At 45.3% G+C, this 19,524-nt stretch overlaps 1 protein-coding gene across 2 annotated transcripts; it reads left to right on the top strand.

The window, feature by feature from the left end:
* Nucleotides 1-66: 66 nt before the first annotated feature.
* PRR11 (proline rich 11) lies at nucleotides 67-19,269 on the top strand. 2 transcript variants are annotated; one of them, XM_032216463.1, is made up of 10 exons: nucleotides 67-573; nucleotides 1,880-2,087; nucleotides 3,279-3,417; nucleotides 5,864-5,986; nucleotides 8,372-8,596; nucleotides 10,555-10,653; nucleotides 12,744-12,856; nucleotides 13,913-13,972; nucleotides 14,907-15,003; nucleotides 18,096-19,269. In XM_032216463.1, the coding sequence occupies exons 2-10, from the start codon at nucleotides 1,966-1,968 to the stop codon at nucleotides 18,156-18,158; spliced, it is 1,041 nt and encodes a 346-aa protein (XP_032072354.1). In that variant the 5' UTR covers nucleotides 67-573; nucleotides 1,880-1,965; the 3' UTR covers nucleotides 18,159-19,269. The 2 variants fall into 2 exon arrangements, with proteins under 2 accessions (XP_032072354.1, XP_032072353.1); XM_032216462.1 differs by having other exon boundaries at nucleotides 3,276-3,417.
* Nucleotides 19,270-19,524: the final 255 nt, after the last annotated feature.

The following is a 19,524-nucleotide window of genomic DNA, read 5'->3' as shown; positions in this document are numbered from 1 at the left end:
GTTAATAGAGAAGCGAGCGGGGGAGAAAACTGAACCGGGAGACCGGATTGGTTGGTGGGCATCAGCATGCGGCGCTTCATTGGCCCTTGGAGTAGCTTTTAATTTTCAAAGGCGGGCCCGGCTTCTTTCGCTCTGCCTGCCCTTTCGTTGTCCCCCCCCTTTCTCTCCGACATTTATTCTGATTGGCTCGCGTTGGAAACCGGGAAAAGAGGATTCGCTGAAAGGCTGGTCAATCACAGGGATGTTCATGCCCATTGAAGCTTGAGGCGGATGGAACGTTGGCTCTCACTTGCTGCGCTGTGATTGGCTCCGGCGGAGTTTGAATTATTTGGCGTGGCGATGCTGCTGGCGCGTTCAGACGTGGATACCCGCATCTAGGGAAGCTGATGAACCCGGGTAGTTTTACCGGGATCGTCCCCGAGGAAGCCTAATCTGGACACAGAAACCCTCTCTGCCATAAAATCTCGGCTCACGAGGGCACGTTCGCACGACACGTGAGCAACGGATTCAGTGCGTCGTGGGAATCCAGTTATTTGTCCACGCGATGGGTCAGCCGTGAGCAGCGGTTTACAGGTAGTCCTCGACTTACAACAGTTTATTTAGTGACCGTTCAACGTTCCTCGCACAAGGGAAAAAAGTGACTCGATGTCATTGACCGTTTTTTCCAAAACACAACTTTTGCAGATCAAAATTTAAATGCTTCGGCAACTAGTTTCATATTTATAACTGTTACGGAGCCCCACGATCATTTGATTGCTTTTAGCGACGTTATGATCAAGCAAAGTCTGTGGGGTAGCCAGATTCATTTAACAAGCGGGTTAGTAGCAATAGCACTTAGACTTATATACCGCTTCACAGTGCTTTACAGCCCTCTCTAAGAGGTTTACAGAGTCAGCCTCTTGCCACCAACAATCTGGGTCCTCATTTTACCCACCTCAGAAGGACGGAAGGCAGAGTCAACCTCGAGCCGGTCAGGGTCGAACTTCCTGGCTGTGGGCAGAGTTAACTTGCAATGCTGCATTATAACCACTGTACCACCATGCCTGCCTGCCTTCACAAGCAATAGCACTTAGACTTATCTACCACTTTATACTGCTTTGAAGCCGTCTCTAAATGGATTAAAGTCAGCATATTGCCCCCAACAATCTGGGTCCTCATTTTACCGACCTTGGAAGGATGATCAACCTTGAGCAGGCCAGAATCGAACTCCTGGCAGTGAGCAGAGTTAGCTTGCAATAGTACCGTAATAGCACTTAGATTTATATACAGCTTCACAGTGAAACAAATGATTGTAAAATGAGAACTACCTGTAATCAGATACATCATTTAATTATGTTATTTTCCCCCATAATGCAGTGGTTCTCAACCTTCTTTTGCCGCTGATCACCCTTTTAAATACCTTTTGTGGACACGGACCCCCAAAACTCGGGATTTAAATCATAATATTTCTTCAAGCCTTCAGGGAACCTCTGTGACATAAGCCCTCCTCCCCCAGGATCTGCAGACTACAATTTGAGAGCTACTGCCATAACAAATTGCTGCATCAAACTATTTCTTTCTCCCTCTCTTTCTCTCTCTCTCTCTCTCTCTCTCTTTAAATTCTAAAAACATGTCAAACACAGCAATAAGAGCCGAGGTGGCGCAGTGGTTAAATGCAGCACTGCAGGCTACTGCTAGATCAGCAGTTCAGCGGTTCAAATCTCACCGGCTCAGGGTTGACTCAGCCTTCCATCCTTCCGAGGTGGGTAAAATGAGGACCCAGATTGTTGGGGCAATATGCTGACTCTCTGTAAACCGCTTAGAGAGGGCTGAAAGCCCTATGAAGCGGTATATAAGTCTACTGCTATTGCTATAATAAAGATATCTGATTTTGTTATAGGTAATTTCCTGGCATGTGTTGCCCTTCGCAAACAGTTCAGGCTAATGACACGAATGAGGTTATAGTTTAGCCTGGAATTGCAGAAAATGGCCAGAGTTAAGCGATGTTGCCAAAAAAGGAGATCCAGAACAAAACCTTCCTCGAAGGAAAAAAAACATATCGCGTTTACATCTTCCTCCAGTCTTCCTTCAAAAGCTTTGCCTCCAACGTAAGTCTTTTTCCCGATTTTGCTCCAGCATTTCTGAGGTAACGTTTATCTTTTTTTGTTAACCTACGCACAGGTAATCCTCGACGTACGACCACAATTGAGCCCAAAATTTCTGTTCTAAAGCGAGGCATGTGTTAAATGAACTTTGCCCTCCTATTTTACGACTTCTCTTTCCTCAGTTGTTTTAAGTGAATCGCTGCAGTTGATAAGTTAGGAACGGGGACAAGAAAGGTGGTAAAATGAGGATAATTTTTCAGTACTGTCGCAACTTTGAACAGTCACTAAATGAACAGTTGTAAGTCAAGGATTACCCTAGTGTTTCTTGATTATAGCTTGTTAATGTTTGGTTACTACTTTACTTTATTGTCATTGCACCTCGTACAACAAATTTAAATGCCATCTTCAGTGTACATTATAACTATAAAAATAAAACACAAACACACATCCTTCACATTTTATACAAACAACATGCCTAGTCCGTCACTTAAGACAACAACTGGGACAAAAACATCCATCTCTAAGCGATGTAATCATTAAATAAGTCATACATTTTAAAACCTTTATTATGCAATAGCAGAGCTGGAAGAGACCTTGGAGGTCTTCTAGTCCAACCCCCTGCCTAGGCAGGAAAAAGCATCTTTGGGACAACCGTGACATAATACAATACAATACAATACAATAGCAGAGTTGGAAGGGACGTAATAACAATAAGGTATTCAAACATATGATAATACGTGATTTTATAAGTGATGACTATGGAAAGAATGCACAAAAATACAATACAATACAATAGCAGAGTCGGAAGGGACCTTGGAGGTCTTCTAGTCCAACCCCCTGCCTAGGCAGGAAACCCTATACCGTTCCAGACAAATGGCTATCCAACATCTTCTTAAAGACTTCCAGTGTTGGAGCATTCACAACTTCTGGAGGCAACTTCTGTCCCACTGATTAATTGTTCTCACCGTCAGGAAATTTCTCCTCAGTTCTAAGTTGCTTCTCTCCATGATTAGTTTCCACCCATTGCTTCTTGTTCTACACTCAGATGTATTTTGACATATTGTTGCGGCATTAAATGAAACCAGCTTCCCCTATTGACTTTGCTCATTGGAAGATGGCTTGGAAAGTAATAAATAGCAATCATGGTTTTTGCAAAGAAAATGTTAATTTATATTTGGCTGTTGTTTTCAGCAGGTCTCCGATTATCCTCCATAGCCAAAAACGACCGTTCCCTTCCTGGTTTTTAGCTTTTGGAGACATATTAGAAACCCTCAAACATATCCTGGCTGGCACGGTTAGTTGGTGTTGGTGGTGCCAGAGACACATTGCACAGGTAAGTTCGTTTTCTGTTGAGGCTGCCTTATAGGGAGTCCAATCCTTTAGCACTGAAAAAGTGACAGTGTTGTGGCCCACCAGTGGAGCTGGCAGCAGACTCGGACAGTGAGGAGGTTGGGAAAGGAACCTGGGCCAGTCCTGGAGTCTGGGGAAGGCTCGGACGAGGGCTCTGTGTCGGAGGCAGAGAAGGGGCCAGGGCCATCTGACAGTTATCAGCTGCCTTCGGAGTCAGACATCAGTGAGGCAGAAGAACAGCTGGAGCCTGTTCCCAGTCTGCGCATGCGCAGAGCTGCCAGACAAAGGGAACAGATAAAGAACAGGGGTCGACTTGGGAGTAAGGCCACAGGTGGACAATGAATGGCCCCTCCCAGAGGAAATAAAAGAGGAGCAAAAGGGGAGTGGAGTTTGCAGGAGACAATTAGTTCACTTCATTGGTTCGTGACTCTCTGAGACTTCTTGCCAAGTTCTGCAGATATCAGCCTGTCAGCTCTCCAAGCCAGATAAGGTCTGTGACTGTAAATCCTCCCTGGAAAGACTTTGCTGGATGTGAAGGAGCAAAATTCACAGTTAATTAATAAAAGGGTTTTTTGTCGGGACAAGGAGTTTGCTTCCCGTTCTTGGAAAACCCAAGTCAGAACACATATGACCGTTTTCCACTCTTATAACAATTGCAGCTTCCCCGTGGTCACAAGATCAAAAATAGGAGGCTTTGCAACTGACATGTATTTATTATGGTTGCAGTGTTCCGGGGTCATGTGATCACCTTTTACGACTTTCTGACAAGCAAGATTAGTGCGGAGGCTTGATTTCAGTCAACGAATGTCGGATCTTTTGGACTTTCCTCTGATCCAAAAGGTTATAAGGGAATTTAATGGCAATCAGGTTTCCTTTGAATAAACTTAATTGTTGCCCAACTAAGCTTCCTTTTGCAGGATTTAAAATGCAACCTGAATTTCTTTGTTGGTTTCTTTATGAGGTGGTTATCCTGCCCTTATTAATTTATTGGTAACTCAAAGCAGCAAACATGCTGTGGGGTATTATAATAATACTGTGAGGTGAAAATATTCCCTTCTATCAGTAACATGGTACATCATATTTGTCCTCTGTTTCTTCAAAACAACAGCCCTGTGAGGTACCTGGGCTGAGGGAGAGGAATCGGCCGCAAATCACCCAGTCGGCTTTCATGCCTAAGGCGGGACTAGAACTCACCATCGCCTAGTGATTGGCCCAAAATCACCCAGTCGGCTTTTATGCTTAAGGCGGGACTAGAACTCACCATCGCCTGGTGATTGGCCCAAAATCACCCAGTCGGCTTTCATGCCTAAGGCGGGACTAGAACTCACCATTGCCTGGTGATTGGCCCAAAGTCACTCAGTCGGCTTTCATGCCTAAGGCAGAACTAGAACTCACCATCTCCTGGTGATTGGCCCAAAGTCACTCAGTCGGCTTTTATGCTTAAGGCAGGACTAGAACCCACAGTCTCATGGTGATTGATCCAAAGTCACCCGGACAGCTTTCATGCCTAAGGTGAGACTAGAACTCACCATCGCCTGGTGATTGGCCCAAAATCACCCAGTCGGCTTTCATGCCTAAGGCGGGACTAAAACTCACCATCGCCTGGTGATTGGCCCAAAATCACCCAATTGGCTTTCATGCCTAAGGCGGGACTAGAACTCACCATCGCCTGGTGATTGGTCCAAAATCACCCAGTCGGCTTTCATGCCTAAGGCAGAACTAGAACTCACCATCTCCTGGTGATTGGCCCAAAGTCACTCAGTCGGCTTTTATGCTTAAGGCAGGACTAGAACCCACAGTCTCATGGTGATTGATCCAAAGTCACCCAGACAGCTTTCATGCCTAAGGTGAGACTAGAACTCACCATCGCCTGGTGATTGGCCCAAAATCACCCAGTCGGCTTTCATGCCTAAGGCGGGACTAAAACTCACCATCGCCTGGTGATTGGCCCAAAGTCACTCAGTCGGCTTTTATGCTTAAGGCAGGACTAGGACCCACAGTCTCATGGTGATTGATCCAAAGTCACCCGGACAGCTTTCATGCCTAAGGCGGGACTAGAACTCATTGTCTCCTGGTGTCTAAGCCATCATCTTATCCACTACTATCCAAAAAGAAATGATGCTTGAATTTGCACCATGTCCTTTACCTCTCCTCTAATGGTGTGGCAATGTGATAATGAACCAGGGTAGCACAGTGGTTCGAATGCGGTACTGCAGTCTAATTCTACTGACTGCCAACTGCCTGCAGTTCAGCAGTTCGATTCTCATCAGCTCAAGGTTGACTCAGCCTTCCATCCTTCCCAGGTAGGTAAAATGAGGATCCAGATTGTTGGGGGCAAGAAGCTGACTGTTAATTGTTTAGAGAGGGCTGTAAAGTCCTGTGAAGCATGTATATATATGTCTAAATTGCTCTGCTATTTCTCTTTCCAGATTTTTCACATCTTTATAAACACAGCATTTCCTTGGCACACGTACCTGGGGGAGCTGAAGGAGCTCAGGGCTGAAGTCGAAAACCTGAAAAGGGATGTGGCTGAGCTGCAGTCAACTCTCCAAGTTAGTTACCCCTTACTACAGTTGTCGCTACTCCAACCCTCTCCGATTGCCTCGCTTGTCTTTATGATCCCAAAGACCAGGAAAGGCGAGGTCTCGTGAATTAAACTTTTAGTTCACTCTAGTGCATTTCATTCATGGGATCAGCACTAAAAGATTATTTCTGGTGGGGGAATTGATAAATTGCAGTCCCACGGGGCACTGCCAATGGTCATAACTGTGAGTCGATTGCCAAGAGCCCAAAATGTGGTCATATGACTGTAGGGGTGTGTGGCTTGACGTCCTAGCTTTAGAATGGGTTGTAAGTAGCTTTTGGGGGAGTCTGTCATAACTTGAGACAGCCACTAAGTAATCAGTCATAAGTGAAGGACTACCCCCAGTACATCATGTGTCAGGTGTCCGAACTCCTGGCTATGTTGTTAACCATGTTGATATCTTGCTTTTTCCCCCCCGATTTTTTTTATTTTCTATTCTCTTACATATCATTTTAAGGATACATTCACATAATTGTGATTCTCCTTTACATTTGTCATTCTTATACATTTATTGTTTCATTTAATAGGTTATAATATACAGTTTGGGTTGCTTTAATTACCATCCCTTCCTCCTGTTGTAACAACACCACCTTATTTTCCCTTTCTTTTCTCCCTCTCTCCCTTCCCTACTTTCTTCCTTTCTCCTCTCCTTACAAGAGCCAAGGTGGCGCAGTGGTTAGGGTGCAGTACTGCAGGCCACTTCAGCTGACTGCTATCTGCAGTTCAGCGGTTCTAATCTCAGCGGCTCAAGGTTGACTCAGCCTTCCATCCTTCCAAGGTGGGTGAAACGAGGACCCAGACTGTGGGGGGGATAGGCTGACTCTGTAAACCGCTTAGAGAGGGCTGAAAGCCCTATGAAGCGGTATATAAGTCTTATTACTATTGCTATTCCCCTTCCTTTTTCCCTTACCTCTTCCTCTTCCCTTCCTACCCTCTCTCCTTCTTTCCCTCCCTTCCATCCTCCTCTCCTTGCCTCTTTCTTCCCCCCCTCTTCCTCTCATTCTCTCCTCCTCTCTCCCTTTCTTTTTCTGTTGTTATAAGTGTCTCTTTCAAATCTCCGTTTATGTTTCCTTGGGACGGTATTTCTGCAAACCCAGATACAGTTTGGTATCATTTTTTATTCCCTTTCCTTCGCTAATCTATCCTAACTATGTTTTCCCCCCACTTTATATCTCACTCTTGAATATATACTTGTATATTTAGTACTTTCTTTTCGGTTTTCCCTCTCTTTCCCCCCTTTTCCATTTAATATTATATCAACTGTTTTTTTTTCTCTAAATGAGATAAAATGTGTGTTAAATTTGATAGCCGTAATAAAGCCGAACTAATAAAGGACTTCGTGTTTTGCTGGCATCTAAAAGCTCACAATTTTTTATTTCTTAATTAATACTTATTCACATGATGATTTCCCCCCCACATTCTTCCCGTTCTCCTAAATTTTCCTTTTTAATATTCGTTTCCACATCTACCCAGGGTTTTCTAACCTGAAGATTTATGCATATTATTCTTTCCTGCATAAAGGTTGAGAATCCCCCAGTTGCTTCTTATTTATATATGAGTCTGGGAAGTCCCCCCCCTCCCCTTTTTAAAGTGCCATTTGACTTTTGACGCTTTAATGCTTTCCGCTTCAATGTTTTAAAATGTTTTGGAAATTTGAATTGTAATACAGTTAGTCCTCGACTTACGTCCAACTCGGCCCAGCATTTCTGTTGTTCAGTGAAACACTTGTTAAGTTGAGTTTTGCCCCGTTTTACAGCCTTCCTTGCCACATCGCTGCAGTTGTTAAGTGAGTCACCCGGTTGTTAAGTGAATCTGGCTTCTCTCATTGACTTCGCTTGTCAGGAGATCACAAAGGGGAAATCACGTGACAACTCCCCCCCCCCTCCGGACACAGTGACCGTCATAAATAGAGCCGAGGTGGCACAGTGGTTAGAGTGCAGCACTGCAGGCTACTTCAGCTGACTGCAGTTCTGCAGTTCGGCTGTTCAAATCTCACCGGCTCAGGGTTGACTCAGCCTTCCATCCTTCCGAGGTGGGTAAAATGAGGACCCGGATTGTTGTTGGGGGCAATATGCTGACTCTGTAAACCGCTTAGAGAGGGCTGAAAGCCCTATGAAGCGGTATATAAGTCTAACTGCTATTGCTATTGCTAAATGTGAATCGGTTGCCAAGCATCTGAATTTTTGAGATTGAAATTTTGAATTTTGTAACTCTGAAAAATGGTCATAAGTCACCTTTTTCAGTGCCGTTGTAACTTCGAACGGTCACTAAATGAACTATTGTAAGTCAAGGACTACCAATACTAATAAGTATATTAAATAAATCTGTTTTTTCTTTTTTTTTTCTCAAGCAGAACAGAGGAGCCGCGCCTCCTGCGGGAAACCCTCCTCACCAGTTCTCTCCAAACCTATTATCAGCTTCTCCTGCACATGGGCAACTCGGCTTCACACAGCCCGTACCTCTCTCTTCACAAAACCCAGAGATTCGCACTCCGCCACCTCCCCCACCACCACCCCCACTGCCGCCCCCGCCTCCTCCGCCGGCACCCCTTGTATTCAAAAGACGGAGTGGCCCGAAGGTAAGCGGGAAGCTAAAACCTGCCAGAGAGAGATTTTGGAATTTCTTTTCTAAACGAGAGACCTTCTGATGCTTGGAAAGGCTAACCCGTGCAAAACCCCAGCGGGCTACGGTTCAGTTCACGAGAGATGCAAAGGACAGGTAGTCCTCGCTTTACGACCGTTCCTTCCGCAACCGTCCAGAGTTAAGGTAGCCCGGAAGAAAATGGAACTTGCAACCTGTCCCCAAAGTGACAACTGTAGCGGCGCCCATGTGGGCGTGCCAACAAAATAGGGGTGTTTGACAGCCCGCCAGTGGTGGGTTTATTTATTTATTTATTTATTTATTTATTAGACATATACCGCTTCATAGGGCTTTAAGCCCTCTCCCGCCTGCTGCCAATTACCTCCCAAAGACCCGTTAGATCACACAGGGTCGGCCTCCTCCGGGTTCCGTCCACCAGCCAATGCCATCTGGCTACTACCCGGGGGAGGGCCTTCTCTGTAGCAGCTCCGGCCCTTTGGAACGAACTCCCCGCGGAGATCTGGACCCTCACCTCTCTCCAGGCCTTCCGGAAAGCCGTCAAAACCTGGCTGTGCCGGCAGGCCTGGGGTTGATGAGTTCCCCTCCCCTCTCGACTGGTATGGCTGTGTGATTTTCGTGTATTTTAATTATGTGTACTGTTGTTTATGTTCCCTTTCCCCTTTGAGTTGTTCGCCACCCTGAGTCCCTCCTGGAGAAGGGCGGCATACAAATAAACCTAAACTAAACTAAACTAAACTAACTAAGCAGTTTACAAATGTTGTTAGCAAATTGAGTCAGCAACTTGCCCCCACAGTCCGGGTCCTCATTTCACCCACCTCGGAAGGATGGAAGGCTGAGTCGACCTTGAGCCGGTGAGATTTGAACCGCCGAGCTGCAGATCACAGTCAGCTGAAGTGGCCTGCAGTACTGCACCCTAACCACTGCGCCACCTCGGCTCGGGTTGCAGGTGGTATGCCCCGCTTCAGGCGTACCGGTGTCTGCCGGGAGTACCAGGTACCGTTCCGGCACGGTGCTCCGGAGGGCCCACCCTCCTTATCTGTATTTTAGCTCTTCGGCGCTTAACGCGCGTTCAGCATGCAACCTGTTGCGTATGTTCATGTGGTGACCTTACCGGTTGCAACGGGATTTGGAACCCACCACTGCAGCCCACCTTCATTACAACCACAGGGAGGCTTCAGTGGTAAAGCACTAAGGCTAGAAACCAGGAGACGGGGAGTTCTAGTTCTGATTTAGGCATGAGAGTTGACTGGGTGACTTTTGGCCAGTGACCAGCAGAGTTGGCAGCAGATTCGGGCAGTGAGGAGGGTTGGGGAGGAACCTGGACCAGTCCTGGAGTCTGGGGAAGGCTCGGAGGAGGGCTCTGTGTCGGAGGCAGAGAGTGGGGGCACAGCCGTCCCGACAGTTTTCAGCTGCCTTCAGAATCAGACAGCAGTAAGGCAGAGAAACAGCTGGAGCCTGTTCCCAGTGCGCGCACGTGCAGAGCTGCCAGGCGAAGGGAACAGCTAAAGAACGGGTCGACTTGGGAGTAAAGCCACAGGTGGATGGTGAATGGCCCCTCCCAGAGGACATAAAAGAGGAGCGAAAGGGGAGTGGAGTTTGCAGGAGACAATTAGTTCACTTCATTGGTTCGTGACTCTCTGAGGCTCCTTGCCAAGTTCTGCAGATGTCGGCCTGGCAGCTCTCCAAGCCAGATGAGGTCTGTGATTGTAAATCCTCCCTTGAAAGACTTTGCTGGATGTGAAGGAGCAGAATTCACAGTCAATTAATAAAAGGGGTTTTTGTCAGGACAAGGAGTTTGCTTCATGGTTTGGGAGAAGCCTTGGTCAGAACACAATCAAACAGCTCCAAGCAAACCCTTAATAAATGTTTTATTTTCATGGGGGTGCGATTCATGGATTCTGACTTTTCTTTTCCATTTATTCTTCTCAAATTTAGTCTGCCCCGTTAAAAACAGACGTCCCTCTACAAATAACAACCCAGGACCTTCTGAACGTGAAATTGAGGAAGACCAAGGGTGAAGCAGCGATGGACAAGGTAATGTCTGTGGCTAAGCGAGACGGTTGTTAAGTGAGCTTTGCTCCATCTGTAACGACCTTTCTTGTTAAGTGAACCACTGCGGTTGTTAAGTCAGTCACGCAGTCGTTAAGGGGACCTGGCTTCCTCATTGACTTCGCTTGTCGGAAGGCCGCCAAAGGGGGCTCATGTGACCCCGGGGCAAGCGGCAACCGTCATAAATATGAATCAGTTGCCAGGTACCTGGATTTTGACCACCTGACCTTGGGAGATGTTTCAACAGTCACAAGTGTGAAAAGATTACCTGTGTGCCGTTTTATCCTTTTGAAGGAGGGATTGGCAGTTTATGTACGTGTGGAAAACGCTCATAAGTCACTTTTTTCAATGCCATTCGAACAGTCACTAAATGAATTGTGGTAAGTCGAGGACTATCTGTCTAGACAGACCTCGCATGCGTCCGTGCTCGTCCAGGCCACAAACCGGAAGAGGAGCTTCCCAGGGGCCATGCGCGTGCCAGAAAATGAACTTCCAGTTTCCCGAGCGCGCATGTACACCAGGCAGCTGGTCTTCCGGTTAGTGGAGCACATGTGTGCATGATAATCAGCTGGCCGGCGCATGCATGCTCATGGAAGGCCAGCTCTTCCAGTTTCCGGCACTGCCGCACGCACGAAAGCTAGCTGATCGCCCCATGTGCATGGGGGCCAGAAACCTGGAAGGGTAACGGGCGATGCTCCCTGTGCCAGGGGACATGGCTCCGCGTGCCACTTCGGGAAAACCTGCCATACGTTCGCTATCACAGACTTACATTGTGTCAATTTGCTGGAGTCTCTTTGCAAGACATGAAATGTAACGGTCTGAAATGGTATAAGACAGGGGTGTCAAACACAAGGCCCGTGAGCCTCATCCTGCCCGCAATATGGTCGGATGCAGCTCACGAGATCATCCTTGAAAATGTAAGGGGATGGCTCACGTCACTTCGGGCCAGTCTCCCCAGTGCAAAGAGGAAGCATGCCAGCAGTTTGGGGAGTGGGGTCAAGGTGGCCACGCCCATCCAGTCGACCATGCCCAGTGAATGGCATCAAGCTGGCCACGTCCACCCAGTCGGCCATGCCCAGTGAGTGGCATCAAGCTGGCCACATCCACCCAGTCGGCCATGCCCAGTGAATGGCATCAAGCTGGCAATGTCCACCCAGTCAGCCATGCCCAGTGAGTGGCATCAAGCTGGCCACGCCCACCCTGTCAGCCATGCCCAGTGAGTGGCATCAAGCTGGCCACGCCCACCCTGTCAGCCATGCCCAGTGAATGGCATCAAGCCAGCCACGCCCACCCTGTCGGCCATGCCCAGTGAATGGCATCAAGCTGGCCACGCCCACCCAGTCAGTCATGCCCAGTGAATGGCATCAAGCTGGCCACGCCCACCCAATCAGCCATGCCCAGTGAGTGGCATCAAGCTGGCCATGCCCACCCAGTCGGCCATGCCCAGTGAATGGCATCAAGCTGGCCATGCCCCAGAGGTCAACCACAGTATCAGGGTTCCAAACAGCATCCAAAAATAAATCAGAGTCCAAGGCAAAGTATTGCTCAAAGTTCCAATTTATTCAGAGAGCCATATTGGCACATCTGGGGAAACCCGAATCCGAAAGCTTCCCGGTTTTCCCCACCCAGTTGAAAGTTCAAGATCTTTCCCCCACACCCACAAGTCCATCTCATGGTCCAATCTCCCACTGCCATGCTGGCAGTTCCACCCATCCAGTTCTGGTCAGGTGCAAAGGTTCAGAGACTAAGAATGACCTTGGCTTTCTAGAAAGAATGTTGTTATGGCTACCTATCATCTAACTCCATACAATCCCCAGCTCCCATTTTCCCACCATAGAAAATGCATAGTAGAAGAATAGAAAGTGTGGCAGGCCAGAGATCCAAGAGGAATATGACCGCAGCCCTGAGACACAGCCCTCAGTGAAATTTGGTTTGACACCCCTGGTGTAGAGTCTCCTGCTTGAGCAGGCGGCTGGACTAGAAGACCTCCAGGGTCCCTTCCAATTCTGTTGTTCTCTGTTGTTCTCTTATTCTGAGATGTGAGGGTGCCATACTATTTCCCCTTCCTGTTTCAGGAAACCTCCCCATCCAAGGGGCGCAAGGCGTTGGTTACTTTCCGGGACCTTCAGAGCATCCGTCTCCAGCCCAAAGCCCCCCAACCACTTCCTCACATTACAAATTTTCTCAAGTAAGAAGTCATTTTGCCCTGGTGTGAAATTTTGGCAGACGATTTGATGTTTTCATTTGGGCCACTGAGCGATTTTTCTCCCCCCTGGCTTTAAGCTTTTCTTTTCTTCTTTTTATAAAATAGTTTTTATTATGCATTTTTACCTTTAAAAACAGGGGAAAAACATAACAAAAAAAAAGAAGAAAAACCAAGACAAACAATATACAAAATAGTTATACCGCGTTCTGTATCTGCATACATGTTTAACCTTTGTAGTTGTCCATTCTCCATTGCCTTCCGATCGGTTTTAAACTCTGCAATAGTGTAAGAGTAGTTTTTACGAGCAATTATAATGATATTAATTGTTCCTGTCGCCATTGTATTTTACACTGTGGTCAATACTTTAAGTTTGATTGTAATTAGTAATTCTGGTTAATTTTTATTCAGTACCGAGAGATTTTCTAATCTTTTTTTTTTGTATAAAGATTTTTATTTTTTCATTTTCATAACACATAACCACATGTATCCTATTAACATAGCCAACATCGTATTGCATTATTAAATGTTTACATCAATTCGTCTCGCCATCAACGCTCAAAAACAATTATTGGCTCTTCCGCTCTCCATACACCATATTTGTAACTTATCCATCATTTTCTTCTCCCTCTTTCCTCTCCCTCTCTACCTCCTTTCTTCCCTCTGTCACTCTTCTCTTCTCTACTTCCCCTTCCTCTCTCCTTCTCCTCTCTCTACTTTCCACTCCTCCTTTCTCTCCTCCTCCTCCCCCCTCCCGCCTTCTCTCCTACCCTCTCTTCTTCCTTTACTTCTCTCCTCTACTTCCCACTCTTCATCTCATTTACTTGGTGTATTTCAGCCTCTGAGCAAACTCCATTTTATCTTGATGGTATTTATAATTCCTTTTCAATATTTTAATTTTAGCGTATTATATTACCCCTGTTTGTTTTTTTTAAAGAGAGGGGGGGAAAGTATACGTATAGTAATTGTACTTTTAATTTTTATTCAGAACTGAGCGATTTTCTAATCTTGATCTCTGTTCTTTTTGGCTTCCTTCTTTAGTACCCCCAACCGAGACGGTTTAGATTTCCGGAAACACTTGAAAAAAGTGGCTATTAAAAGGTAAATTAATAGATTCCCCCCCCCCCCTCAACTAATAAAGTTTGGGGATATTAGGGGCACCCAGTTGGTATAGTGGCATCCAGTGGAAAATGACCCCAAAGATGTCTACAGATAGTCCTTGACTTACGACCACAGTGGAGGCCAGACTTTCCATGGCTAAGGGAGGTATCTGTTCAGCGAATTTTGCCCCATTTTACGACATTTTTTGCCACAGTTGTAAATTGAATCCCTGCAGTTGATAAGTGAGTCACGCAGTTGTTAAGTGAATCTGGCTTCCCCCGCTGACTTTGCTTGTCAGAAGGTCGCGAAAGGGGATCATGTGACCTTGAGACATAACAGCGGTCGTAAGTGCGAACCAGTTACCAAGCGTCTGAATTTGGGTGATCTGATCGTGGAGCTGCTACAAATCATTAATAGTAGTTATGTCTGAAGTGGTATAGGGTCTCCTGCTTGAGCAGGGAGTTACACTAGAAGACTTCCAGGGTCCCTTCCGACTCTGTGACAGGCAGTCCTCAACTTACGACCTCAAGTCAGACGAGAATTCATGCCACGAAGTGAGAAATTTGTCAAGTGAACTTTGGCCCCAATTTTACACTTTTTCTTGCCACGTTTGTTAAGTGGGTCGCTGGAGTGGTTAAATGAGCAAACTCCATCCGTTCTGTGTATCTGGCTTCCCCATAAACTTCACTTGTCCGAATGCCACCAATGGGGATTGCGTGTCCCTGTAACCGTCATAACCACGAGTCCCTTGCCAAGCGCCTGAATTTTGATCATGTGACCTTTGGGATGCTGCAACGGTCGTTAAGTGTGAAAAAACTCATGTCCAATTTTCCCAGCGCCGTTGTATCTTCGAATGGTCACGAAATGAGGTGTCGGAGGTCGAGGACTACCCGTAATGTGGCATTGTTATTTTTCTTTCTTTCTTCTTAACCAGGAGTCCAGGGGGAACCCCAATGAATAACAAAGAAAACATTGAGACTGGCACGGGATTGACTCCACTGATGACCCAGGCCCTCCGGCGCAAATTTCAGGCAAGGCCACATTAAAACGTCTATTGCTCTCCCGGCTTATGTTGATTTCCTGGGGAAATTGGAACAGTGGAGATTAGAAAAATGTCTTTTATCAAAATCCCTCATTTGAGCTCAAAATCCCCTTCTCTAAGTGAGACATTTGTTAAAATGAGTGTTGCCCCATTCCACAGTTGTTAAGTTAATCACTGCAGTTTTTCGGTTGAAGGTAAAGGTTCCCCTTGCGCATACGTGCGAGTCGTTCCCGACTCTAGGGGGCAGTGCTCATCTCCGTTTCAAAGCCGAAGAGCCAGCGCTGTCCGAAGACGCCTCCGTCGTCATGTGGCCGGCATGACTAAACGCCGAAAGCGCATAGAACGCTGTTACTTTCCCACCAAAGGTGGTTCCTATTCTTCTATTTGCATTTTTTACCTGCTTTCGAACTGCTAGGTTGGCAGAAGTTGGGACAAGTCACGGGAGCTCACTCCGTTACACAGCGCTAGGGATTCGAACCACTGAAATGCCGACCTTTCTGATTGACAAGCTCATCGTTATTATTATGGTTATTATGTGAATTTGTTGCCAAGTAATACACCCATAGTAAAGAGAACTCCAAGGCAGGTGAATTGCTCAAAGAACAAGTTCATGGGATACTAGCCGATAACCCGGTGTCGCCCAGGAATCTATTTATAGGGGGAAAATGTCCGGACTAAAACTAATTTCTAATGTTGGATTTAACAGCCGGAGCCCCCCTGTGGAGTATTGTGAAGCCGTTACCATGGCAACTCCACTGCGCTGGCACAGTAGAAGCGATTTTTATGGCAATACAGTAGAAGCCATTTTTATGGCAGTACAGTAGAAGCCATTTTTATGGCAGTACAGTAGAAGCCATTTTTATGGCAGTACAGTAGAAGCCATTTTTATGGCAGTACAGTAGAAGCCATTTTAAGGCACAACAGGCTGTATCTTAACAGAACCCACATCCCGAGGGGTTTTAGGGGTGTCTTACCCCCACAGTACTTGTCTCCACAAAGTGAGTCATCTGTGTAGCAAGTTTGGTTGAAATTGCTCCAGGCCTTCCAGAGTTATGCTGGAACATACACACAATCAGAGCCATTTATATATATATAGATATCATATAGGCACAGGCTGGTGAAAACCAACTGAATGTTCCCATGGTTTTCACCCAATTGAAAGTAAAAGTTTTTCCCCTTCCCCAAACAATCAGTCATATGGGCTAATCAAGGTGACATCCAGTTGTCTAGTGACTTCATTCTTATTTATTTATTTATTTATTTATTTGACTTATATACTGCTTCATAGGGCTTTCAGCCCTCTCTAAGCAGTTTACAGATTTTTAGCAAATTGAGTCAGCAAATAGCCCCCACAGTCTGGGTCCTCATTTCACCCACCTCGGAAGGATGGAAGGCTGAGTCAACCTTGAGCTGGTGAGATTTGAACTGCTGAACTGCAGACAACAGTCAGCTGAAGTGGCCTGCAGTACTGTACCCTAACCACTGTGCCACCTCGGCTCCTCTTTCCGACCACCTTTGGGAATGTCCTTGGTTTCCAGGAGAAAGTATTTTGTTTTGGCTACAAAACTCCAGCTATCTCTATTCCCCCCCCCCCCCCAATCCCTCAGCTCCAGTATCAGCTTCGGCCAGGTCAGCTTCAGGGTTGACATGCAGCCCCCACCCATTGTCTTCGCTTGACAGAAGGTGGCAAATCATATGATCCCAAGACACTGCTTAGTGACCCCACCCCACCCCACCCCATAACTTAAACAGGCAGTCCTTGGCTTACGACGACAATTGAGCCCGAAATGTGTGGGGTTATGTGAAAATTTGTTCAGGTTTGCTCCATTTTACGAATCTTTCTGTCCGCAGTTGTTAAGGGAATCACTGCTCTTAATTAAGTTAGTAACCTGGTTGTTAAGTGAATCTGGCTTCCCCGTTGATGTTGCTTGCCAGAAGGTTGCAAAACAGGGTCACGTGACCCCGGGAAGCTGCAACGATCATAAATATGAATCCGTTGCCAACGGTCGAAAGTGTAAAAAAAAAAGGTCAGAAGTCACTTATTTTCAGTGCCGTTGTACATTCAAATGGTCATTGAACAAACTGCCATAAATCGAGGACCATCTCTATTGCTTTGTCTTTTAATTTTAGATGTTCAGAAAAAGAAGTGCTATTTTAACCCGACTCCTCTCAAGCCTATAGAAATATTGATCTAGAATAAATATGTTTAAATAAATATTAAATATTAAATATATAATATTAAACATAAATATGTTTAATCATATGACTCTTATGACCACAATTGGGGCCTGGAATTTCAATGACTAGCCAGTGCGATTGTTAAGCAAGTCATTATGTGAGCGGAGTAGATTTTATGACCATTTTACTACAGTTGTTAAGTGGAACAGCCGGTTGTTAAGTGAATTTGGCTTCCCCATTGACTTTGCCTGCCTGCTGGGAAGGTCACAAGTGGTGATCACATGACACCCACCCCCCACCCCCCCAAGGACACTGCAAGCGTCATCAATGCAAGCTTGTTAACATCTTTCTAAATTGCAATTATATGACTTCAGGGCTAGTGCAATGGTCATAACTTCGAGGATTTAATCACAAGTTATATTTTTCAGCACCGTTGTAATTCCAAACTCGTTAAACCAATATTCGGTAGTCAAAGGCTACCTACCTGCTATAAAAACATGCTAACTTTGCTTCCGTTTTTGCTCTTGTTTAGTTTAGTTTTACTTTTTTTATTTATTTTGAAAGGTTTTTTAGTTTAGTTTAGTTTAGCTTTTGGGCCATATCAAAGTGCAGAGTTCCAGACCCAAATTATGACCAAAATCTGATCAAAACCATTTAAAATGGGATTGGATAAAATGCAATTAAAAATGAAATTGGAATAAAACACAGTTTAAAATGAAATTGGAATAAATTGCAATTAAAAATGAGATTGGAATAAAACACAGTAATTTAATATATAGACAAAATAAAAGATGATAAAATTATTTCGGAATCCCCTGTAGAACCTACCCCAATTGGTCCCACATATGCCCATCTCAACCGAACCATTTTGCTTAATGCTGTATTATTCGTTTGTTTTTACAGCTGGCTCACCCGAAGAGTCCATCTCCTTCCTGCTTACCTACTAGAAACAGCTTTGAAGAATAGAGCTATTAGATCACCTGGTGGTCTCCACAAACCTCTACGATGGATATACATCGCTGCTTTTCGGACAATATGGACTGAGGAACAAAGATTTTCTTGGCCAAGCTTTTTGCATGCTGGAATATGCTTCTTTCCCTCCCTCCGTCCTGTTTTTTTTTAAAAAAAAAAACCCATTGTGTAGCAATGCATTACTGAAAAGCTCTTAAAATATATATCCAGACATTACCTTTTCATCCCACTTGGGCATTCAAAACCTCCTTTAACGAAGCTGCTTCGACGTTTTAAAAGCTTTGCGATTTTACTTCTGAGCTGCTCTTTAACAAAGTTTACACATCTCAATATATATTTTTTAAAAGAAGGTGGGGGTTTTTTTGGGGGTGGGGGATGACAGAAATGTTGATCTGAAGAAATAGCACTGTTTTTCCAGGGCTTGGAAGAATTCTATTTATTCTTGGCTTCCCATGTTTGTAATGAAGCTGTGTGCACACGCAGAAATTTGTATGCATTTTATACACAAGCGGGAAAGCTTTTGTACCTGCGGTTAGAAGATGAAGGGAAGAGAAATATATACCGTATTTTTCAGAGTATAAGACATTTTTAACACCCTAAAAGAGAGTGAAAATTTGGATGCGACTTATACATCGGAAGTAGCCCCACCGGCTTCCACTGTTCGGCCTCAAACAGAGATTTTGGAGGCTGCAAACAATACCAATGGATACTACTAGACAAAGGCAGGATTTCTTTTTTTTTCTTCTTATTTTCCTCCCCAAAAACTAAGGTGCGTCTTATACTCTGAAAAATGCAGTATGTGGCATTTCGGCATGAAGGACCAATTTAGAAGTATGTTGAATTCGAGATTGCTCTTCTTGTTATTGGGGTCTCGGTGAATGTCAAATGCTTCTACATCCAGTCTTGGAGAAAGTTTGTGAACAAGTAAGAGGGAAATCTGATCTTGAATTAACACAAGTTGCACTAGCGTGGTTACACAATGGATTGTTACACAGGAAAGGTGTTTGTAGGATTCACATTGCAGGTGTTGTGATAGATCAACTGTGCTTTATGTTGTAAGACAGTGTTTCTCAACCTTGGCGACTTTAAGTCCTGTGGACTTCAACTCCCAGAATCCCAGCTGTGCTGGCTGGGGGATTCTGGGAGTTGAAGTCCACAGGACTTAAAGTCGCCAAGGTTGAGAAACACTGTTGTAAGATATATTTCACGCACCTGTTCAGTTTTGAGTCTGGAAGGCCAAAAAAACAACAACCTGTAAGCTGATAGCAGAAAAGAATAAAATCTAAGATCTTTATAACAAGCAAGAGTGGCTTATAATTATGTTTCCTGACCACACTTGTGGTCATCTCATTGTCTCCAA

The sequence above is a fragment of the Thamnophis elegans genome, chromosome 4, assembly GCF_009769535.1.
Source record: "Thamnophis elegans isolate rThaEle1 chromosome 4, rThaEle1.pri, whole genome shotgun sequence".
Classification (NCBI taxonomy): Eukaryota; Metazoa; Chordata; class Lepidosauria; order Squamata; family Colubridae; genus Thamnophis; species Thamnophis elegans.
The sequence above is the reverse complement of the archived record's forward strand: the minus strand, read 5'-3'. Positions and strand labels throughout refer to the sequence as shown.